Genomic DNA, 24,361 nt, shown 5'->3' on the forward strand with positions numbered 1-24,361 from the left:
CTAACCTGGCTTGAATTGGCTCATTTCACCGGCGGCGGAAAAATGATCTATCAGTGAGACTTCCGGAAAATAACAATAAAGAATAACAGGGAACATTTATGGGGTCAACGTGCTGCATGCAACTCTCCCATTAGAATGCCCTTTAAATACAACCAGGGGCAACTGCAAGCACCTCAGCTACAGGAACACACGGGGTCGCAGAGGCGGAGCACCCGCAACCGCAGGTCTAAGGCCCGCCCCTAGTGTCCAGCCACGACCATTTCCTGGGTCTCACCCCTCCCCTTCCGCCCTCCTTCACTGAGCTGGGTTTTGGCAATCTCCAGGCAGGCAATGAAAGGGGTAAGGTGGGAGCAATTGTGCGCAGGCGCAAACAACAGAGTGCGCAAGCGCAGTTCATAGCGCAGTGCTCTGGGCGACGTGGCGGGCGGGAGTACGGAAGCCGCCGGGAGAATCTGCGCTCACCGCTACGCTGAGCATCTTCCTGCTGCGTGGAGCTACCGCTGGCACCATGTTGAAGAAATTCGACAAGAAGGATGAGGAGTCTGGTGAGAGACCCTTGAAAGGCTTGGGGAGGCCGGATCCTCGCCGGGATTTATAGGACCTTCCTAGGCTTCCTTCTTCCGGGCCTCTGTCAGAACCAGATCCGAGGCCCTAGAGGGGCAGGGGCTTGTGCATAGGTCCATAGCTGTTCTCGTAGGAGACGTGCTGTTTGCACTCGCCAGCTCTGGCCAGGATTGCTGAGTGACCTTGTGCGGGTCACACTCCTCTCTGGGCCTCAGTTTCCCCATCTTGTCAGAGGAGGTTCCCAGGCTGGATGCTCCTTTGTATTTCACCTGACTTCTTGGTATTTGCCCGAGCTGCGTTGGTTCTTTGCCTGCCTGGTTAGTCCGGCAGTTAATAACTCTGACCGTTTCATTCATCCAATAAACTACAATTATTACTGCACATCAGGCACCTCACTGATCCTAGTATTGCAGTAGGTAAAGCGAGTGCGACACTAGATGCCAGCAATAGGAATGTTAGGATGGTCACATCGTGGAGGATCCAGACAGTAACCAGATAATCACATGCATAATTATTTAATGTAATATCTGCTGTCAGGGAAATGTAGTCACAGGTTAGTTAGTGTTGGTTGTCCCTGGCACATAGACTCACTTAAGTTCTGGTTGCATGAATCATTGCTAATTGTTATACCCTGAAAGGCACAGAAAGAATGCTAGGTGACTGTGAGAACCTTGGCTGCCTCTGGTAGATGATAGAGAGTTCCTTCTCTTGCCTGTGTATGGCAGAATTTTGAAATTTAGGGTCAGTGTTTGGGGCTGTAGCTCAGTTGATAGAGTGCTTGCCTAGCATGCACGAAGCCCTGTGTTTGATCCACATAAACCAGGAGGTGGAGGCAGGAAGATCAGATGCAAAGGATTGTCCTCTGCTACATTTTGAGTTCAAGGCCAGCATAGAATACATGAGACTCTATCTCAAAAAAAGAAAAAGAAGGAAAGAAATCCATTCAAGATCACAACCTGTAATCAATCTTCTCTGTTCACTGTAGGTGGCGGCTCCAACCCCCTGCAGCACCTGGAGAAGAGTGCAGTACTCCAAGAGGCAAGTTCCATCATGCTTGTGTCTGGTCAGAAATAGCTGCTGTCAGATACTAACGTACATACATAGAGTGCTGGTTTATAAAGCCTGGGTCCAGAAAGATGGGACTTTGTTAATTATATTTGCTAAGTATGGTTAGTATTAGGGCAGCAAAAGCAAAGATTTCAGGTATGCTTAGGAGATAAGTTAAGAAAAAGAAACTCTCTCCACTTGAGAATACGTTTATATGGACTAAGCTTAATACATACCCTGTGGTTCTCTTGGCCCTTCGTGATCTGAGGGGCAGCTGTGGAAGGGAAGTGTACTAGGCTAGAGGTAATGGTTGCTTCTTCACAGGCTCGGGTCTTTAACGAAACTCCTATCAACCCCCGGAAATGTGCCCACATCCTCACCAAGATCCTTTACCTCATAAACCAGGTACCAAGATGAGGCTTGGCAGGGAATACAAGGGGGGTTGTGTAAAAGGGAATGTATCCTCAAGCTTTTGACAGCTCTGTGATTGGAACCAACAGTCTAGTCCTGGGTCCTCTTAAGTTTCCAGCTCTCATTTGTTGCCTGTGCTCAAGTACCTGCATGCTCCAAGGGTCTAGCCTGCTGACCTCCTGTCCAAACCTGCGGCTTTTCTGATTACCACAGGGGGAGCACCTGGGGACCACAGAAGCAACTGAGGCTTTCTTTGCCATGACCAAGCTCTTTCAGTCCAATGATGTAAGTGCACGAATCCCTACATCTCTGCAGATGTGACACCTGTGACAGGGTAGCAGGAGGACTGCCTGTCAGTATAGACTGCCTTCCAGACAGTCAGGCTTCTCCTGACTCTGAACCTTGCCCACCGAGCAGGACTAATAGGTCTTCCTCATGCCCTTTTCAGCCCACACTCCGCCGCATGTGCTACTTGACCATCAAGGAGATGTCCTGCATCGCTGAGGATGTCATCATTGTGACGAGCAGGCACGTCTTGGGCAGGGGTGGCTCCTCTGGTGGGATCCATTGACAGAGACAGCATGTAGAGCTAAGGGACTTATGACATCTGGCCTGTGCCCTTTCCTCCTCGGCCCACCCCGTGCCAACCTCTAGAGTGAGCTGCTTCTTTCTCACTTCTCTGGCCTTGCTTCCCTTTCTCCTTCTCCGTAGACAACACAACTGGCATGGAACTTTCAGAAAGTCTTTAGTTAGTGCTAAGGAAAAGAAGAACAGAGTGCAGGAAGTTAATGAGCAAGTCTACTGGCCAATACTGGTTTCTGCATTAGGCTGAGTAATTTAGGGACAGATGTCACTAATATATACTCCGTGTCCTTGAGGACTAGAGTCAAAGCTGGACATACTGCTACATATTTGTACTTGAAGCATTTGGTAGAAATAGGAGGATAGCTGCCAGTTTGAACCTGCCTGGGTTCAAATGTCTCCAAACAAAAAGCAAGATGTCTCCAAACAAAAACACACAACAACAACCCCCATCACCAGGCCCAGTTCTTTTATTCCTTCTTGACATTGCTATCCAAGGGTCCATACAGCCAGTTTCAGGTGCATTGATATTGACTGGGGCTAGAGAGATGGCTCAGTGGTTAAGAGGACTTGCTACTTTCCTAGCACCCACATTAGGAGGCTTAAAACTGTCTGTAGCCGGGCAGTGGTGGCTCATGCCTTTAATCCCAGCGCTTGGGAGGCAGAGACAGGCGGATTTCTGAGTTCGAGGCCAGCCTGGTCTATAGAGTGAGTTCCAGGACGGCCAGGGCTATGCAGAGAAACCCTGTCTCAAAACAAAATAATTGTCTGTTACTCCAGCTACACAGGACTCTGATGTGTTGCAGGGCTCTTGTACTCATGTACACATGCTCACATGCAGACAGATACTTACACATTACTAAAAATAATAAAAATAAATTTTAAAATGTTTTTGAAAGATGATACTGAATGTCTTTACCAGTCCATGTGTGGTTTTGGGAGTATAGTATAGTTGCAAACAAGAAAGCCATGGTGTTGTGTGACAAAACTTTTCCCAGGGAGACAAACAACACACACATCTACTCACCCCAAATAGGGAACCAATGACAGACCAAAGTATGGATACCACTGAAGTCCAGTTGGGTGAACCATGACTTTTGTTGGAGTTACTTACAGGAGTGGCTGAAGGTTTACTTATAGGAGCAGAAATGACTCAGACAGCTGCATCACCAAAGCCTACCTTCAGCATGGGTGACAAGTCACAAAGCTGGGGACCTGGAGTACACCTACACCCTGCAGGTAGCTCAACAGGGTCTCTCCAGGTGCCTCAGTTGAGCTAAACCTCTTCCAGGCAGCTCGGCAGGTTTCTACTTCCTCAGGAGGAGGACGTGGCCAAATAAGGAAATGGTCCTTGGCAGCCAGCCTTAGGAATGTAATCTAATGGTTTCTAACAAGGCAGAAGGAATGGGGAGAAGGGCCAGGCCTGCCAGAGCCATGTTCGCCATGTTCAGGCTGGCCAGAGTTCTTTCAGACAGCAGGTTGACTTTGGACCAGAAAAGATCTCCAGAGTGGTTTGGATTCAGAAGGAGTAAGGTTCAGGCTGAGCGTCAACACATGAGAAGTGGGCATAGGAGAGCACAGCTCACTGAGAAGCTGTTCTGTTTGAGGCTTAGGAAACCTTGAGCCCATGGTGGTCCTTCCGCCTATGTCTCCTGAGTGCTGAGAGGGCCAGCATGTATCAGGCTCTGTTTTGAGTTCTCTCTCTAAGACTCCCTGGAGCTGCTGTTTGGCTTGGGGGGTGAGAACAGAAGGGAGCAGTAGTTAGCAGCCTGGTGGGATAATCCAGTCAGGGGTGGTGTGGACTAGAGAAGAGGGATGGCTTATGACCCCTGCATGTCAACAGTGCCTCCTTTCCCTGGCAGCCTGACAAAAGACATGACTGGGAAAGAGGATAATTACCGTGGTCCTGCTGTCCGCGCCCTCTGCCAGATCACTGACGTGAGTTCTTCACCCTTGACCTGCTTCCCAAGCTCTCAAGCTACTCTAGGTTGTTCGCAGCTCTCTGAATCAGGTGGAGGAGTGGGGTGGGAGTGTCTCAGTAGGAGCTTCTGAAGATGTTTGTTTTGTTCTGCACCGCATTTCTTCCACATCTGAGCTCACGGTCTTCTATCACAGAGCACCATGCTGCAGGCTGTTGAGCGCTACATGAAACAAGCGATTGTGGACAAGGTGCCCAGTGTCTCCAGCTCCGCCCTCGTGTCTTCTCTGGTACGTAGCTGTGACTGGAGCCTGCAAGGGTGGATTGAAGGTAGAATAAAGTATCTGAGGGCATTTGTCAGAGGGGAACCAGACACTCTGGGTCCATTAGGAAGAGCTGGGGTGTGTGGCTTTGACCCACCCCTTACATGGCAGATTGTCAGGACAGGCATCAGGCAGGAAATCTGCCAGCTGCGGAGAATGAGGGTGGCAGCTGGCTGTCTATCCATCCATGGTCTTGGGCTCAGGACAGTGAGGGGGCCTGGCTGCATGTGAGAGATGACAGGGGTTTGACAAGAAGGGCACCTTTCCTTTTGACCCCTTACCAAGTCCCACTGCCCACAGCACCTGCTGAAATGCAGCTTCGATGTGGTCAAGCGCTGGGTGAACGAGGCCCAGGAGGCGGCGTCCAGTGATAACATCATGGTACAGGTGAGAGGGATACTGAAAACAAGCAGGTGCACAGCACACTGTCATTGTCCACCCTCCGTAAGTTCTGGTGGCCTCTGGCCAGGACAGGCTCTTATTCTTTTGTCACTGGGTGTAGGGGATGGGGACGTGGGAGAAACAGGCAGAGCAGCATATGGGTGTTTAGGAAAGAGTTTGTAACTGGGTGCTGCTGCTATAACCAAGTATGTTGAACGGCAGATAGGAATGTTTTGGAATACAGGCTGTTACAACCCTCCTGGCCTAAACCATTGCTGAGCTGGTTCTGTTAGTGATGTGGGGTTTCCATCTGAGAAACTTTCCTCTGTAACCCAAGCCTGGTATGCCTCCCTCTGAGCCTCAGTTCTCTGGAAAGTTGGAAGAACGAGGCTTAAATGAGAAGACAGGCATTACGAGGAATAGGAATGGCAGCTTGTTCGTTTTCCTCAATGATTGGTGTTCTCCATGTGGATCGTGTCTTTGGGGTCAGTATACACCTCTGAGGGTCAGAGACACCATGTGGAGAGCACCGTACCTGCCATACCTTGGCCTTCATGTGCCACTTGACTAAAAATGACCAGAATGAATGAGAAGTGACCTTGGTAACTTACACTTCTAAAAGTGGTATCCCTGGGCTTCTAGACCACCAAAGCCAGCTTGGCCACAGTGGGACAAATAAGCAGGGACAATCAGGCCAGTCCTCTGGGTGTTGGGTTTGTGTCCTGTGTCCCACAGGACTATACTCAGGTCTTGCCCTAGCTATCTACTGCAGCTCTCTGTTCTGGTGTCTTCTTCACATAGTCAGGATACCTGCAGGGTCCTTGCCAAAACTCTGGTGCAAAGGAGAACATGGTGTTTGTGGTGACACTGGAGCTGGCTACAGGGAGTGCTTGGGGAACTCATCTCAACCTCTCTGTGTGGATGTCAGTGCTATGCTTTTCTTAAAACAAGAAGGGTGAAGCTAGAGACACGGTGCCCTTCCCGGGGCTGCACAGCAGCAGACCTGGCCTTATGTGTCTGTTTCCCATGCTGTCTCTTTCCTCTAGTACCATGCCCTAGGACTTCTGTACCATGTGCGGAAGAATGACCGCCTGGCCGTGAGCAAGATGATCAGTAAGTTCACCCGGCACGGCCTGAAGTCCCCCTTTGCCTACTGCATGATGATCCGAGTGGCCAGCAAGCAACTAGAAGAAGAAGATGGCAGGTAAGACCTGGGCTCCTGCCAGCTAGATGATGCCTTCTGCATTGCTGGACTGTCCCCAACTTCTTGTTGCTGTGTTCTTTTGTAGCCGTGACAGTCCGCTGTTTGACTTCATTGAGAGCTGCCTGCGTAATAAGCATGAGATGGTGGTGTATGAAGCTGCTTCAGCCATTGTCAACCTGCCAGGCTGCAGTGCCAAAGAACTGGCCCCTGCTGTGTCAGGTCTCCATACATCCCCTTCTGTGCTGCATAGTGGGCCTGCTGGCACAGGCCCTGAGCCAGAGTTCTTCAGATAGGCCATGATATAGGGCTATCACAGGCGTAGCTTTTAAGGAGGGCTGTTTTCAGTTCCATCTCTCCTGGTGAGGCAGGTGTGGGCTCCATACTAGCACTGCTGGAACAGCTGGCTCCAGAGGAGGACTGGGGGTGTGGCCCAGGACATGTAAAGCTCAGTGTGCTTGCTCATGGGCTAGCTCTGGAGCTCACAGCTGGACTCACCGGAACTGCCCTGAGCAGGCGGGAAAGCCCTTGTCCTCTGACCTTCCTCACCAGGCCTCACTTCCCTTCTGAAACACAAAGGGCCCTCTTGCTATAGGTGGTAAACTACCACTACAGGCTACTCAGCCCAGTGTGACGCACAAGAATGGATGCAGTCCGTGTGTTACCCAACAGCTTTCAGTCCTGCATATGCTGGCGTTGGGATGGGAGTAGAGAATATGCACCCAGGGGTTGGAAAGCTGAGGAGCTGGTGCAGAACAGTAGCTATGTTGAGAGTTCTAAAAGGGTCTCCATGGGATTCCAGGAGTGGGAGAGAGGGATGAATACCTAACTCGGGACCAGCCCCGAGGCAGAGGAATACGAGGGAAGATGTAATGATTGTAATGCCACTGTTCTTCTAGAGGTCTCCACAGTGGTGATACTAAGTGGTAGAAAGATGGGCAGTTGTGGAAGTAGTTTCCCTTCCTCTTTGGGAAGAGGAACTTACTGATTAGGGGCTAATGTACTCCTATGATAGCCACATATTTCCAGAAAATGAAAGATGTGAAGTAGAGGCTTTAAAAGATACATCATTCATCCCATTTTAAGAAAAATGTTAGTTCCAAAATAAATAGAAAACAAGAGAATAAAAGCTAAGCAATAAGGAAAGGGATGCGGATATTCCAGAATACAGTCCCATTCAAGACTATACTTGAACATAGACTTTAGCTGTGAGCTTTGGGCAGCCAGGGTGAGGGAATAGTGTGGTCCCTAATATACACAGTAGGGACAGAAAGAAACAAACTTGCTCTTCGAGGGAGGACTTAACTCCCTAGATGGGTGCTGAGGTATGTCCCACTGGGTGCTGTGGGCATGAAGCGAGAGGTGGCTTTGCCACTGTTCCCTGGGAGTTCAGAGAATCGGACAGGCACAGCATCCATTCAGTGAGGGCCTAGCACACAGCAGGTGCTTAGTATATAACAGCCATTGACACCCACAGGGCCCTTGCTGACAAGGTTCAGGACGAGGCAGTTCTGCTGGCCTCTCTAAGCAAAAGGCTGTGTGTGACTAGCCTGAGAGCTTGTTCACCTTTGATCCCATGCTGTTCCCTGGGGACCCCAGGTATTCCACTGATATTCTATTGCCTGGCTTCAAGGGTAGCCCGACACTGGTGTCTTCCTCTCTACAGTGCTCCAGCTTTTCTGTAGCTCACCCAAGGCTGCACTTCGCTATGCTGCTGTCCGCACCCTCAATAAGGTAAGAGTTGAGAGGAGGAGAGGCAGGCTGATCTAGCTAGTGTCTTCTCCCTCTGCATGGGCTGGGAGGGGTAGACATGGTCCCCAAAGGACCTCTGTCTAGGCCTACCCTGTCGGTGAAATGACAGAATTGGGTACTGCCCGGTGTCCTTCCTCACTCTGTAGGTGGCCATGAAGCACCCATCAGCCGTGACTGCCTGCAACCTAGATCTGGAAAACCTGGTCACAGATTCAAACCGCAGCATTGCCACGTTGGCCATCACCACCCTCCTCAAGACAGGGAGCGAGAGCAGCATTGACCGCCTTATGAAGCAGATTTCTTCCTTCATGTCAGAGATCTCAGATGAGTTCAAGGTACCCAGTACCCTCTCCGCCTGCAGTTCCCAAGACAAGGGAGATGTTCTGAGCCTGTTATCCATGCTATGGGCTTGGGATGTTCAGTCCTTCCTCCCGGGTCACTGACCCTCTGTCCCTTTGAACCTTAAGAACAGTAAGATTCTTTTAGGCTGGCAGGGTTTATTGTTTATTCATTCTTGGAGTTTTATTGAGTTCTTGCTGTCTGTTCTACAGTTTCGGAAGAGGGGGCAGCAGTGGATGAGGCAGATGGATGCTCTCTGTTGGGAGAGTAGGCTTTAACAACTGAGCAGACATATAAACGAGCAGTACCCTGAGGTGCAGTGAGGAGTTGACCCACAGCAGCAGCTGCTGGGAAGAAAGGCAGTGTGAGCCAGGGAGAAAGGGCAGGAGTCGGGGTCAGGAAAGTATTTAGGAGACAGGCCAGCTGGGGATCCGGTGCTTCAGGGAAGGTAAAAGTGATGACGTCAGAACAGGCTGGGGTTGTTTACTGACTTACAACTCATGATAAAGTTCTAATTGTAAAAAAGTCATTTGGAAGGGCCGTGGTTTGGAACTTATTTTTTCTATTTTCCAAATCAAGACAGGGTCTCCCTATGTAGCTCATGCTGATGTTGAACTCAAGATTCTCCTGTTTGAGCTCCTTCATTGCTGCTGGGATTTCTGATGTGTATACCCTGCCTGGCTTTGTTGTTCTTTTTGTTGTTGTTGTTGTTTGGTTTTTCTAAACAGGCTGACTGAGAACTCAGTAGAATACAGAACAGTGTCAGCCTTGGAGCAGTCCTCCTACCATCTCCCAAATGCTGGGATTATTGCTGTTTGCCACTGCGTCTGGCTTGTAGTACTCTTTCTTTTTTCTTTCTTCTAAAAGACAGGGTTACTCTTTGTAGCCCTGACTGCCCTGCAACTCACTCTGTTGACCAGGTGGCCTCAAACTCACAGAGATCTGCCTTTCTCTGCCTCCTGAATGCTGGGATTAAAGGTGTGTACCACCACCACAAGACTTATTTTTTAAACTTTTACTTTAAAATAATTCACAGGAGATTGCAAATAAATAAATAAGAGGGAAGTCCTGGGCATTTCTCTCAACTCCAGTGCCCACATCCAGCATTGTCTAGAATAGCGTTAATGAAGAAATAAGCAATTGTACAGACTAGAGGGCTTGCTTGGATTTCATTGGTTACTAGATGCATGTGTGAAGCCTTTCAAAATTGCTGCCACAATCAGACTTAGCATCACTAGACAGCACTCTAGCATGCTGTTCCCAGCCCCTCACCCCTGATTCTTGACAGTTGATAATCTATTCTTATTTTGCATAGTTACATTATTTCATTGTTATGTAAATGGAGTGGTGAAATGTGTCACTGCAGAGTTTCTGTCAGAGCAGAGATTGGTAGGAGAAATTTTTAATTCATCAGGATAAATTCTAGAGTGTGGGTTGTACAAACTGGGCAGAAATCTACTCTGTCTGTGGGTTAGTTACATGAAGGTATATTGAATGGTGATGTGGTGAGATTTGCATATGAGAATAACCCTCCTGCACCGTGGAGGATGAGTCTGAGGAGACTCAGAACTCAGAAGATGAACTGGCTTAGGTGCCTGCGAGAGGATGACACGAGAGCCACGGGAGGACTTGAACCAGTTAAAGAGAAGGGAGGATAGAACAGAGAGAAAAGTAAGAATGCCAAAGAGACTTGAGGAAGAGAGCAGAATGGAATGTCAGGTGAAGATGAGAAAGGCAGGGGAGAAGCAGGCCAGACAGGGCTTGGAGCCTGAGACACACTTGGGCTACAGAGATTGCCATGTTTCCCCTGCCTTAGGTGGGCTCAGGACTTGTGCCCCAGCATGGAGAAGTGTTCCTCCTGCTTTCATCTTGAGCCCAGGGCATGTCTTGCCTAAGGAGGGATTCTGTGGCATTTAGTGAGCAAGTCCCCAGGGCTGTCAGGGACTGCCACTCATGCAGGTCTCTCTATCACAGGTGGTGGTTGTGCAGGCCATCAGCGCCCTGTGCCAGAAGTATCCTCGAAAGCATGCAGTGCTCATGAACTTCCTGTTCACCATGCTAAGGGAAGAGGTAAGAGCGGGGCCACTGGGGTCCTGCCAGTTCTATTGGTGCAGAGAATGGCCTGCCTGCCAAAACCTGTCTCTTGGTGCTCGGGTCTGAACACTGTTGAACAGCTCGTTTCCGTGCCTGCGGCACTTTAGACTCTGTGCACAGATGAAGCAACAGCAGCAGCTGTCGTAACTACAGTAGTGATGTGTGACTCGACAGCATGGCAACAGGTCCAGCAGGTTCCCCAAGGCAATGCTTATGCGGAAAGGAGGGGACATGGGTTCTATTACGAGGTCTGGCATAGGAGGCTGCAGTGCCAGTCAGGAGCTCTTGGAAAATGGGCTGAAAACAACATGGATTCTAGATTTTTTTTTTTTTTTTTTTTTAATTACAGGATCTCTGCATAGATCTGGCTGTCCTGGAACTTACTATGCAGACTAGGCTAGCCTTGAACTGACAGTGATCCACTTGTCTCTACCTCCAGAATGCATAACCATAAGAGATAAACTTGTACTGGTCATAGTGGCCTGCCTTTAATCCTAGCACTCTGGAGGTTTACTAAACAAACCTAATGACTTGATTGTAATTCCTGGATTCCATCATGGAAGGATGAGAACCAACTCCTTCCTAAAAGTTAACCTCCTCTCCATGTTTGTGACATGAGATGTGTATCCCTGTATTCACACACATTTATTAAGCATACACAAAAAATGGTAATAAGTGTATGTGCATGCGTACTTACGTGCATGCGTGTGTATGTGTGTGTTATTTTCTTTTTAAAAAGGGCTAGAGAAAGAGTTTAGCAGTGCATACTGTTCTTGTAAGGAGCCAAACTTTGGACTCGTATAGTACTTCCCATGCCTGTGATGTACATCCTAGAGACAAAGCTGCACTTCCCATGCCTGTGATGTACATCCTAGAGACAAAGCTGCACTTCCCATGCCTGTGATGTACATCCTAGAGACAAAGCTGCACTTCCCATGCCTGTGATGTACATCCTAGAGACAAAGCTGCACTTCCCATGCCTGTGATGTACATCCTAGAGACAAAGCTGCACTTCCCATGCCTGTGATGTACATCCTAGAGACAAAGCTACACTTCCCATGCCTGTGATGTACATCCTAGAGACAAAGCTACACTTCCCATGCCTGTGATGTACATCCTAGAGACAAAGCTACACTTCCCATGCCTGTGATGTACATCCTAGAGACAAAGCTACACTTCCCATGCCTGTGATGTACATCCTAGAGACAAAGCTACACTTCCCATGCCTGTGTTGTACGGCCTAGCAATTGAGAAGTAGAAACAAGGTTTGAAGCTCAAGATCAGTCTTGGCTACAAAGTGATTTTAAGGTTAGTCTGGGATATACTAGACCCATCTAAAAAACTGTAAGATGAGGCTTAGTGTGACTTGAGTGGAATGACCTGCCTCCCAGGTTATTCTGAAGAAAAAGCAGAACACTTTGTGGCGTCTGAGTCCAGGTGCCTCTGGCCCTAAAGCATGTGTTTCTCTCATTGAAGAAGCTGAAGCTTTGTCTCTACAGCTTTTTGACTGACTCCCAGAAAGTTATGTGCTTTCTGTAGCAGTCAGGGTTATGCATGGCCTTCACTGCGGGGCTGCACACTCAGACTTGAGAACTTGCCTTGCTCCTGACTCATGTATTTCTATATATGAGGGATGCTGGGGTCTGTGCGTGTAAGATGAAATTACAGGCGTGCACAACTATGTCTAGCTCATCATAACTTTCTAGTTTTTAAGGTTTTGGGTTATTTATTTATTTATTTATTGTATATATGTGAGTACACTGTAGCTGTCTTCAGACACACCAGAAGAGGGCATCAGATCCCATTATAGATGGTTGTGAGCCACCATGTGCTTGCTGGGAATTGAACTCAGGACCTCTGGAAGAGCAGTCAGTGTTCTTAACCACTGAGCCATCTCTCTAGTCCCCAGTTTTTAAGTTTTTATTTTAAAAAAATGTTACTTTTAGTTTTCTCTCTGTCTCTCTCTCTCTCTTTCTCTCTCTCTCTGAATGCAGTGTCTGTAGGGTAGAGTGGGTCTTAGATCCACTAGAACTGTAGTTACTGGCATCTTCTGGAAACTGAACTCCAGTCCTGGAAGAATAGCTGGTGCTCTTTACTACCAAGCTGTCTCTCCAGCCCCCTTAATTTTTTTTCAGTTAGATTTATACATTGTATTTTATGTGTGAATGTTTTGGCTGTGTGTATGTATGCACACCATTTGCTCGCTTGGCGCTCTCAGAGGTCAGAAGGTGTGATATCCCATGAAGCTGGAGTTACTGATGGTTGTGAGTCAACCTGTGGGTGCTGGGAATCAAACCAGAGTCCTCTTATGGACACGTGCCTTTAACTGCTGAGCCTCTTCAGCCAAACCTTGTAGTTTTTAGCTGAGACTCTGTACCTATTAAACACTATGTCCCCATCTGCCTCTCCTAGCCTCTCACCCACAGTCTGCTCTGTGTTTATGATCTGACTGCTACAGTTACCTTAGTTGAGGGGAATCGTGAGGTGCTCATCTTTTCCTGTCTCCCTTATTTTGCTTATATACTCAGGTTTTATAGCATGTATCAGGATTTTCTGCTTTTTCAATGTTGAATAATATTCCTTTAAAAAACAAACTACATTTTGTGAACACCATGCTGTCACTCTTGTGACAGGTGCTTCTGCGATCTGTTCTGTTGCCAATACCCAGACATGGAGTTACTGGATCAGATAATTCTGTCCTTGGTGTTGTGAGGAACCACCATATTGTCTTTCGAGCCTTGTGTGCCACCCATTTCAGTTTTTTCATATCTCGGTGTCTGTGTGGAGAATGATCTCCCGTACCCAGGCTTTCTGTTTGAAGTCAGTGAGTCTGTTAGGTATAGAGCAAGCAGAGGAAAGGAAGACAGCAGTAAACTGCAGGTAGACAGCAGAACATAAGAGTGTACACGTCATCCCACAGGAGTGAGCAGGAAAGCCTGGGGAAGGAGGAGTCCTTGGAGACCCTTGTTGACAGACTGTCTCCTGCTAGGGGAGACTTCCAGTTGGCCGTTTCCACCACATGTGGTGTCACATTGGGAGATAAGCTGTAGGGGAGTCTTTGCTTTGGGCCATGATTTGCTTAGCTGGCTTTAGGGACAGTGTTTTTACTTATATGATTTACTCTTTGGTCCCCAAAGGTGCTATTTGCACTCTTGGACTACATTGCTGTTCTCTTTTCCTCTTATCACAGGGCAGGTGACAATTATCCCTGGACAAGGGGTCTTGGAAGACAAAACATGCTTGGTCTGAGACCAGGACAGGGTTAGGGAGCAGCCCTTCCTCCAGAGCCAGCTTAGACAGCTCAGACAGTTCACCAGTGTAATGTATCTTACACTCAGCTGAAGAAATGGTCCTAAAGTGCTTCCGTCAATCTTTCTCCTGTTAGAGTTAGAAGGCCCTAGTGAGCTGCCAGGCCAAGGCTTTTGTTTTATCCAACAAAGACAGAAGCCTGCTTCCAGCCTGTCTGTGGAGCATTGTCTCTGGACTGTCTAGGCTCTGGGCCTCAGCTGGCCTCCAGAGGATGAGGATGGCCTTTGTTCAGCTGGACCTTTCCCTCTGCAGGGTGGCTTTGAGTACAAGCGGGCCATTGTGGACTGCATCATCAGCATCATTGAGGAGAACTCAGAGAGCAAGGAGACAGGATTGTCACACCTGTGTGAGTTCATTGAGGACTGCGAGTTCACTGTGCTGGCCACCCGCATCCTGCACCTGTTGGGCCAGGAGGGGCCCAAAACCAACAACCCCTCCAAGTACATTCGCTTTATCTACAACCGGGTGGTCTTGGAGCATGAAGAGGTTCGGGCAGGTAAGTCTGAGCTGGGGTGATCCTGACCTCTTAGCTTCTTTCTCGGTGAATTTGCCCAGCAAAGGGACCTAAGCTCCCAGGGGAACAAGCACATAAGGACATGGCCTTGTAAGCTGTTCTTTATGTTGTCAGAAGGATTTTAGATGCCAGCTAGATAAATGATTTTCTACAACTTTAATTTTTTTAAAAACTTCACTGTATATTCATACTTAGAGTTGCTTTTTGTTTTTGTTTCTGTTTTTTTGAGATAGGGTCTTGTTCTATAGCCTAGCTGGCTCGTACTTGAAATCCTACTGCTTCAGCCTTCAGTGTGCCGGGATCATAAGAATGTACCACCATACCTGGCCCTGTTTTAGAACAACTGGAGAGATAACACACAACAAAACTTGCAAAGTTTTTTCTTTTGGCAGTTAATCACTAAGTGATGGTTTATTTTTTCATGTTTTACTCCAAGGCTTAGCTACAAATGAAGCTGCTCAGAAGTAGCTGACAGTGTTGATGGCCTCTGTGGCCTTACTCATTTGAAAGCTGCCCCTAGAGCCCGAGAACAGGAGCCACTTATGTGTTTCCTGAAGAGGAATTCAAGGCCCAGGTAGCACCAAGATCTACTAGGATTCACGGGATCTGTAGTACAATCTGTGATTGTAGCAGCCGTGCCACACCTAGCTCTTCTGCATGGATTCCCACTCCGAGCACTGGTGGGCACCCTCAGCGCTCTGGCAGGCGGGCCCCAGGGCCGCGGCTGAGTCCTCTTTACCTTGGAACTAGGTGCAGTGAGTGCTCTGGCCAAGTTTGGAGCCCAGAACGAGGAGATGTTGCCTAGTATCTTGGTGTTGCTGAAGAGGTGAGTCTCAGCCCAGAAGCCCGTGTGCAGAGCAGTGCTCCCCTGGGGCCAGGCCACCTTTTATTCAAAAATTTATTCATTGAGGCAGGATTTCTCTATATAGCCCTGGCTATTCTGGAACTATGTAGACCATGATGGCCTCGAACTCACAGAGATCCACCTGCCTCTGACTCCCAAGTGCTAAAATCAAAGGTGTGAGCTACCACATCCACCAAAGATTTAATTATATTTATTTTATTTGTGTGGCTGTTTTGCTGCATGTATATTTGTGCACTGTGTGTGGTGTCTTGTACCTGCTGAACCCAGAAGTGTATTCCTCTGAGCTCAAGGGTCCCTCTGTATTTTGTCTTTTTGGTTTGTCTATGGTGCTGGGTAAGATCTTTACTAGGCAGCTGTCTCCCACTGAGCTATGTCAGCACCTTGTATTTTAACTGTCACTTAGGAGCCACCACCCTTGGCGCTGAGCTTTAGGAGTTCTGCGTTGCCCTGCCATCCCCGTGCAGTCTTGCAGGGTCCCTCTGACCCCCTGGCTAGGCTCAGTTAGGAGTGCCTTGTGTCCTGGCTGCAGGTGTGTAATGGATGACGACAATGAAGTGAGAGACAGAGCCACCTTCTATCTGAACGTTCTGGAGCAGAAGCAGAAGGCTCTCAATGCAGGTTACATCCTAAACGGTAAGTTGTCCCTGGCCACCCAGGACCTTCCTGGAGCTTTTGGCCCTTCCTGTGGCCATAGAGCAGGCGTGCCACCCCTGGGCCAAGACACTCAAGACCATACATGAATCTCTGGACTTACATAGCAATCTCTTGGATTGATATAACCTCAGAAGATCCAGGGCCACATAGATTGAACCAGTCAGTGGAAATAGCCAAGTAAATTAAGTATTCCTTGTGTGTTACTCTGGCTTGAACCCAGGGTCTTGCACATGCTTCACTAGTCTCCACCACCATGCTGTATCCTCAGTCCAAAATTCCTGTGTTGTTAGAGATAGTCTCTCATTATATAGCTTAAGCTGGCCTGGAATTGATGACAATCCCCTCAGCTCAATGTCCTGAGTGCAAAACACTCATTAGTAAAAACCTTTAAGCCTGGCATTTTGGCTTATGTCTTCATACCAGCACTTAAACTTACTTCGTATTTACCTACCTGCCAACCCTGTAGAAGAAGAGGCTAGGGAGAAACACAGAGGTTTCATGACTGTGTTAGCATCAGCACATCTAGCAGTCATAGGGGTCCCAGGCCTCTGTCCTCTCTAGGCATGCCATGCCTCTCTGTTGTGCCAGCCAGGCAGAATGACTCTATTGGCTTTAGGTCTGACCGTGTCCATCCCTGGTCTGGAGAAAGCCCTGCAGCAGTATACGCTAGAACCATCAGAAAAGCCATTTGACCTCAAGTCTGTGCCTCTGGCCACCACGCCTATGGCAGAGCAGAGACCAGGTAAGGCCCTGCTCATCCCCAAGGCCCATCTGTTTCCCTTGACTGTAAAGTGGACAAGCACAGGCTAGTATACTGCAAAGAGGGAGTAGCCCTTGCTACCTTGCCCCAAGTCAGAAGGGACAGCCATGCTGACAGCTTGCTCTTTTCCTTGCATGCTTCTCTCTCAGGAGAGTTGGCATTTACAACATCCAAGTAATAATATGGGCTCAGAGCAGCATGCTGCCTGTGAGTAGAGCTGTGGGTATCACACCATGCTTGCTTTTGCAGAAAGCACCGCCACCGCAGCAGTCAAACAGCCGGAGAAGGTGGCAGCCACACGGCAGGAGATTTTCCAGGGTGAGTAATGTCATTATGGTCAGTGGTTGTGTGATGTCAGAGCCTGCCAACTGCTGATTGTGCATGCCCCAGTGGTAGATAAAGTGTGCATGCTTGACACCCTGCATTTCATCCCAGCACAAAGGAATTTGAAAGAGAGCAGAAACTCTGGGTTCCTCATGAGTCAGGTGATAGAGAATGCCAGGATTCTTTCACAGCTGACTGAGTGCTCGTGGCCTGGGTTTCAGAATGTCTGATGGAACTGAGCCAGCGTTCAGAGACACTGTGCTGTGCTTTCAGTTCTTTGTGTGTGCAGTCCATGTTGCCTTAGAAGCTTTGCTGTTAAAACACTGTATTTAAACCTTAAAGACTAGTATCAAGGAACTTGAGCTTAGCCCATCTCTAAACCTCTTATATCTGTTGCCTATTGCTACCTAACAGTTCCTCAAGCCTTGTGACTGAACACAGCTGCCCAGTCACTGCCAGGGAGGACTCCTGCCTAGGATCAGTAAGGAGAGCGCTGTATGGAGCTGTTAGAGGGGACATCTTTCACAGACACCTAGCTGGATCTGCAGCTGCATTCTGCTTTCAGCCTATCAGAACACCAGAATTAGCCTGCTTTAGTCATGGTGACCCTGGGCTAGGACCTGGCATCATGCATAGGGAGGGGTCTTAGCCACAGGTCACTCTGAGGTAGAAGGATCACAAGATTAAAGGTAGCCTGGACTACAGAGTTAGACTCTCCAGAGAAAAACAAGTAGCTCATGGTCCATGCTTCTTCACTGGCCAATGCATAGGGTGGATCTGTTCTTCCCCCGAGGCTGTATTCCCAAGGAAGCAGCTCATCCTCGCACTCCCTTCCTCATCCCCACTGTCTTCTAAGAGTCCTTGCCGAGCACTGGAGAGAAGGCTCAGCAGCTAAGTGCACATACTGCTCTTGCAGAGGACCCACATTCAGCTCCTAACGCCGTGTGAGACAGCTGACAGCTATCCCCTCCAATCTTGACAGAAGACAGACAGACAGATAGAGAAGGAGAGAATCAGTAATGAACACAAGATGAAGATCTTCAGATGATTAGGCCCAATGTCTTAACATCGGGGTTTCCCGCTTAGTGAATTGCCTCAGACATCCTGCATAAGACACAGTGGGTCTACAGAGGGCTACACGGCTTGAGCTAGAGCCTCATGAGACATGGTGGAGCGTGCTGACAAAGAGTGAGCAGCCAGCTGGACATGCACGTGTCTTCTTCTAAGGGAGGGTATGGGACCTGAGGGTGTGGAGATCTAGAAACCAACTGAATATGGCCTGTGGCTTTCAGAGCAGTTAGCAGCGGTGCCTGAGTTCCAGGGGCTAGGGCCTCTCTTCAAGTCCTCTCCTGAGCCAGTGGCCCTCACCGAGTCAGAGACTGAGTATGTCATCCGTTGCACCAAACACACCTTCTCTGACCACTTGGTGTTCCAGGTAAGCAAGGCAGCCTGAAACCCAACTGTGCCCAGAGGCAAATCCTAGGTCTGATGAGTCCTGCAGGGCTTGCCATAGAATTGGTTGTGGACATAACTTGATGGGGTGTCTCATCCCTTCTTGTCCAGGATTTCTCTAGCCTGTAAATGTTCAACCAGGCAGAGGGCTGGGGCAAGGGCCTGGTTTATGTGTAAAAGGGGGTGGGTATATCCTGGCTGTTCCCATAGAGCAACACCTGAACCCCATTCCACCTCATCCAGTTTGACTGCACGAACACTCTCAATGACCAGACTCTGGAGAATGTCACAGTGCAGATGGAGCCAACTGAGGCCTATGAAGTGCTCTCCTATGTGCCTGCTCGGAGCTTGCCCTACAACCAGCCTGGGACCTGCTACACACTAGTGGCTCTGCCCAAGGAAGACCCCACAGCTGGTGAGCTCTCTGTAGACACCATTCACGCCTTGTGGGAGTCCATACATTAAAGTTAGCACAGAAACTCTTTGATTTAGAATTGCGTAGGCCCAAGTTCTTTTCATAAATTATCCTATTTTTTTCTCACAGCCAATTCTATGAGGATAAGTACAGCCTATTCTTGTTCATAGTTGAGGAAGCTGAAGTTCAGTTGGGTGGGTTGTAAGTTTAGAATCAAGGCCTGTTTGATCATCAGACAAGTAAGTATTCTTTTACTGTAGCACAATATTCCTCAAAGACAGGCACACCCAAGCAGACACCTCAGATTCACTTCTCCAGTGACATCACCACAGTGACATCACCACAGTGACATCACCACAGTGACATCACCACAGTGACATCCCCAGCTGTCCTCTTCAACCTTGGACAGTGTTGTGCAGCTGTGGCATGGTCTCAGCCACACTGCATTGTCTCTGTTTCTTTGTTGTGCAGCTGTGGCATGGTCTCAGCCACACTGCATTGTCTCTGTTTCTTTGGTTCTTTCTCTGGATCTGTGACTTGACATTCCTCTTCTATAAGGTGCCTTCTTTGCCTAGCATGCTGGAATTGACAGAGTGTTAGCCATTATTAATGCTGCTTGAAGGCAGGTCATGGCCACCTGACCAGGAAGGAGCTTGTCTTCATGCAACCCTTCTTCCCCACAGTGGCTTGCACGTTCAGCTGTGTGATGAAGTTCACTGTTAAGGACTGTGACCCCAACACTGGAGAAATGGATGAAGAAGGCTATGAAGATGAGTATGTGGTAAGAGGATTGTGTCCAGGACTGAAGAGATGGTTCAGCAGTTAAGAGGATTCAAGTTCAACTCCTAGCACCCACAGAGTAACGAGTTGATGCCTTTGTCAGGTCTCTACAAGCACTGCATGATTGTGGTTCACAGACAGATGTACAGATTCTTACAAATACATTTCTGATTTATTTATTTATTTAGTGGGGTGGAGAGGTTTGAGACAGGATTTTTCTGTGTATCAGAGCCCTGGCTGTCCTGGACTCGCTTTGAAGACCTGGCTGGCCCTGAACTCACAGAGGTTTGCCTTCCTTTGCCTCCCAAGTTCTGGTATTAAAGGCATACACCACCATACCCAGCACATTTCTGATTATTTTCTTAGGATAATTCCTAGTTGACTCAAAAGCAAAGCAAGACTTTAAGACTTGAATTGTTCTTGTCATGTTGCTTTCTTGATAACTGGGCCCCTTTGCTCTGCTAGGCCACAGATCCTTAGTCACCAGAATGTATTTGACAGTCACATTGTGCAGTATAAGGACCAAAATAGGGAATGGCCGTTCCTGATTCAAAATGACTGACCCAGGCATTGCCTTAAGACCTCTCCTCCCGGGAGCTATAGCTGGGGCTCCCCTTTCACTGCAGTGATGGCTGTATGCACTGTAATCACCTGCAAGAACAGGTTTCTGTGAAGATCTATTGGAAGAATGAACAAAAGAGCCATTCTGTGGACACTACCCTGTCAGTCCAGGCTGGCTGAATGGGACTGTTGTGTCAAGTTCACAGTTGAGATGACAGTAGGGTTCCCGCCTATTTGGACCTAGAGGGCACAGTTGAAGTACAGAATCTGCTGGAGAAATGGCTGTTGGCAGTTGAAGCAGTGCCACTTGCACTGAGTACCTTGGACTTGCTCTGTGTCCTGAAGCCCACCATGTCCCCACAGTGGCAGATATCTGCTAAGTGAGCTGCAGGAAGGAAGGAATATAGAGATGAGTTCAGAGCAGAGGCCTAGAACTGTGGCACAGGAGATCTCTCCTTAAAGTCTAACCGTCTCCATTTCTTCAGCTGGAGGATCTAGAAGTTACTCTGGCTGATCATATCCAGAAAGTCATGAAAGTGAACTTTGAAGCAGCCTGGGATGAGGTCGGGGATGAGTTTGAGAAGGAGGAAACATTCACCCTGTCTACTATCAAGACACTTGAAGGTAAAATGTTGGTGACATCATCTCTGGCTATACTGTGACTGGCCAGTGTGCCTCCCTGTTTCCCACCAAGAATCCAAGGCCATAGATACCTGCTTGGGACTGGCTGGGCTTGTGTCTCAGGGGGCGGGAAGGTGGGGTGGGGTGGAGTGCATATTTGATGTGCTAGGCCAGGATTTGACTAGCACCCAACAAACACAAATACTCATACGCCTGTGACTTGATGCGGCTGGGATTTTTCCCTGCAGAGGCTGTGGGCAATATTGTGAAGTTCTTGGGAATGCATCCTTGTGAGAGGTCAGACAAAGTGCCAGAAAACAAGAACACTCACACGCTTCTGCTAGCTGGTAAGAAACGTCTGTGGCCTGAGTAGCTTCAAGGTGGGAATGCCACCAGGTTCCCCCCCCCCCCATCTGTGTGCTCTAACAGTCCTGGCGAGACCTTGTCCTTCATCCTATGGGATTGGCTGCAGGGTGTGGCATGGTGGTTCAGCATTTCTCCGTGATGCTGGTCATCTGAAAGCAGCATTGGGGATCTAATGCTGAGGATCCAAATGCCATCTCCCCAGCCCCAGATCCAGTTTTAATGTAATTTTCCCATTTTGAGTGATGTTAAGTGTCTTATATTCATATTTCCTTTTCAGTGACTTGTCTGATGTTCCTTTATCTAAGTATCGACTTTATTGGGTTTTTTGTTGGTGGTGTTTTTTTTTGTTTTTTTTGTTTTTTTTTTTTTTTAATAAGAAGAATGGGTGTGGGGCCTGGCCTGGTAACTCACTCTGTAATTTTAGCATTTGAGAGACAGATGCAGAGACAGGAACTCTTGTGTAAGTTAAAGCCAAGGGCTACATATTAAGACTCGGTCTCCAGAAAAACCTAAGCATAGAAAAATGAAATTCCTAGCACCTACACGACAGTTGACAACTGTAATTCCAATTCCCCTGGATTCAACACCGTCACACAAAAAAACATGCATGCAAAACACCAACACACAAAAAATTTTTCAAAAAATAAGTTTAAAAAAATGGCTGTCTACATTTCATCTTGGAAATTTCCCAACATGTACAAAAGTAAATGGTGCATCTGATGAACACTACCTGCCCTTCTCCACACCTGGTGTCTGAGCACCTGTGCCTGCCCACTCTCTTCCCTAGAGTATTCTCATGCAACTTACTTTGTAATTCATATGTAAATTCTTGCTGTCCTGTGTTTAGCTCCAAAACGGCCATAGTTTGTATTCCCTAGACATTTGTGGAAATGGAGCTGAGAATGACACTCAGTGACTGAGGCTAGGCAGATTTCTGCAGCAGAATCTTCATGTATAATTCAAGATTCCTTAAACTTGTAATTCTCCTGCCTCAGCCTTCAGTAAGCCACCACACCTGGCTTTTATTCCTCTCCAGTGCTGATAATCAGACCCAGGGCCTCCGGCCTGCTAGGCAAAGCAAGCCTATCATTGAGACACACCCAACCTTGGATGGGTTTTTTTGTGTGTGGGGGTGGTAGTTATTTTGAGAGGTGGGGGGCAGGGTGTGTTTACAAACAGGGTTGGGAAGGTGGTCCGCTTCAGTGAGTGTTCACAGTTCACTGCCACACAGCTCACCACCATGAGGCTCATCCCTCGGGCCTTGATGAAGCAACTCAGTCCCCTGGGTCCGTCAGACACCTGCTTTGTGGTTTTTTTTTTTAATTAGGGCTCACCCCCTCATCTGCACGCTCAGATTCAGTGACTATCTGTGAGCCTCTAACGTGAGGTGTGAGCCTTACATACCTGAGCGTTCACTTGAGCCTGGCAGGAGGCTCAGGTGATCTATATTCATGAGTCACTCTCAGCACAGAATCACAAAGCTCTGCTTCCTCTGCTTCTAGGAGTGTTCCGTGGTGGTCATGACATCCTTGTGCGTTCCCGGCTTCTGCTTTTGGACACAGTGACGATGCAGGTGACAGCCAGAAGCTCAGAGGAGCTGCCAGTAGATATCATCTTGGCATCCGTGGGCTAAAGGTCTGAGCTAAGCTCTACTCCTTTCTTGTCCAACACTACGTCAAGCCACTTGTTCCCCGTGAAGCTGGTGGACACCCTTCCCCAGACTGCTGTGTTTGGAAACAATCAAGAATCAATACAGATTTTTTTAAAATTCCATCCTATCATTCAGGAATGCTAGGGTAGATTTTGTCACCTTGCCTGCAAGAAGACATCACAAATGAATAAACTATTCAGACTTTCTTGAATATTTATACCCAAAGAAACTGTGTCATCCGTATAGTAAGTCAGCATGTATTTCTTGAATAACTGCTGCTTCTGCAGGCTTGTGCTCAAGGCCTTCACTTCTTTAGGCCTCCCTTCACCAGATGGAGCACGTTCATATCCCCTTGGGACTGCGTCAGTGCCAAGCTTAGGATGGGGTTAAACGCTAGCTCAGTGACAATAGCTAGCAGGTCTGATAAGCCACTCATCTTCAGGCATTTGCAGATGGATGGGTCTGCAGAGGGCTAAGGTCCTTTGCCAGGGCGTTACCCGATCAGCTCTAGATTGGAGGGTGTTAGGAGTTTCTGCTCTGGGTCTGTGAGTGGCACAGAGAATATCTGCATTCCTTTTGGGCTAGAGTAAGAAATCCTAGGGTATGCCTTGGGGCTTGGACTTTAAACTCAAATCAGGTGCTCTTAAACTGTTGGAAACACCTGAAAAACTGGACCTCCTTTGGGGCTGCTGAGATGGCTCAGTGGGTAACGGTACCTGCCAAGATGGACCACCCACTTGGTAGAAGGAGAGAACCATTTTGCAATAGTTGCCCCCTGACCTCATGCACACCTGTATGCTGTATGCACATACACATATATGTACACATTTGAACATGGGCCTGCACCTTTATGCCAAATCCCATAACCTGAAGAAATCAGGTTACACTTGAGCGTGGTTGAGCTGTCTTTGCTATGGCCTATTTCAGGATTTATAGTCCTGGCTCCCCCATATGCTTGGTCACCCTTGCAGTGTTGAACTAAGTCACATGATGTAGAATTTCCTAACAGGTTATAGTCAGATTTCTCCTTTGGGGGGTTTTCTCAGGCAGGTGACCTGAAGGCTGCTCCCTAGAGACGTTCCTCAGCCCTCCCCCTTCCGTTCCTCTCCTCTCCATCAGCTGCTCTTGCCTGGCCTCTCTGCTTCTTTCCAGCTCTTTATGAAGGGCCTCTCCAGGCTTTAAAGGAAAGCTGTCCTTCAAGGCCACATCATGCTTAGACCTTCGTGATTGTATTCTTTCTGCCTAATACCCTCCCCTTCTACTCCCAGGCCTAATCATAGCCCGGAAGCCATTCCATTCAAATAAACTTAACTAAAGAAATTGTGTGACAGCCTCCTTTTGTGAAGAACACTGACTCTTGTTTTATTTAAAGGTGTACATACACCCCACACAAATGTTAAAAAGAAACAAGGTGGGGCTTCCTGACCCTTAGGGGTTCTGTGTTGCTAGCTAGAGAGTCTCAATTCGGGTGGCCTTG

General features: G+C 48.2%; 1 protein-coding gene across 1 annotated transcript; it reads left to right on the forward strand.

Moving 5' to 3' along the window:
* The first annotated feature begins 296 nt into the window (after positions 1 to 296).
* Positions 297 to 24,204, forward strand: Copg1 (coat protein complex I subunit gamma 1). Its single transcript, XM_034511393.1, has 24 exons — positions 297 to 545; positions 1,550 to 1,602; positions 1,936 to 2,016; positions 2,236 to 2,307; positions 2,471 to 2,550; positions 4,467 to 4,542; positions 4,720 to 4,812; positions 5,146 to 5,232; positions 6,273 to 6,430; positions 6,516 to 6,649; positions 8,094 to 8,161; positions 8,326 to 8,514; positions 10,493 to 10,588; positions 14,174 to 14,417; positions 15,186 to 15,261; positions 15,830 to 15,933; positions 16,571 to 16,696; positions 16,964 to 17,032; positions 18,331 to 18,473; positions 18,734 to 18,905; positions 19,589 to 19,686; positions 20,732 to 20,870; positions 21,116 to 21,214; positions 22,736 to 24,204. The coding sequence occupies exons 1-24, from the start codon at positions 509 to 511 to the stop codon at positions 22,864 to 22,866; spliced, it is 2,625 nt and encodes an 874-aa protein (XP_034367284.1). The 5' UTR covers positions 297 to 508; the 3' UTR covers positions 22,867 to 24,204.
* The last annotated feature ends 157 nt before the right edge of the window (positions 24,205 to 24,361 follow it).

Source organism: Arvicanthis niloticus, chromosome 9, assembly GCF_011762505.2.
Source record: "Arvicanthis niloticus isolate mArvNil1 chromosome 9, mArvNil1.pat.X, whole genome shotgun sequence".
Taxonomy (NCBI): domain Eukaryota; kingdom Metazoa; phylum Chordata; class Mammalia; order Rodentia; family Muridae; genus Arvicanthis; species Arvicanthis niloticus.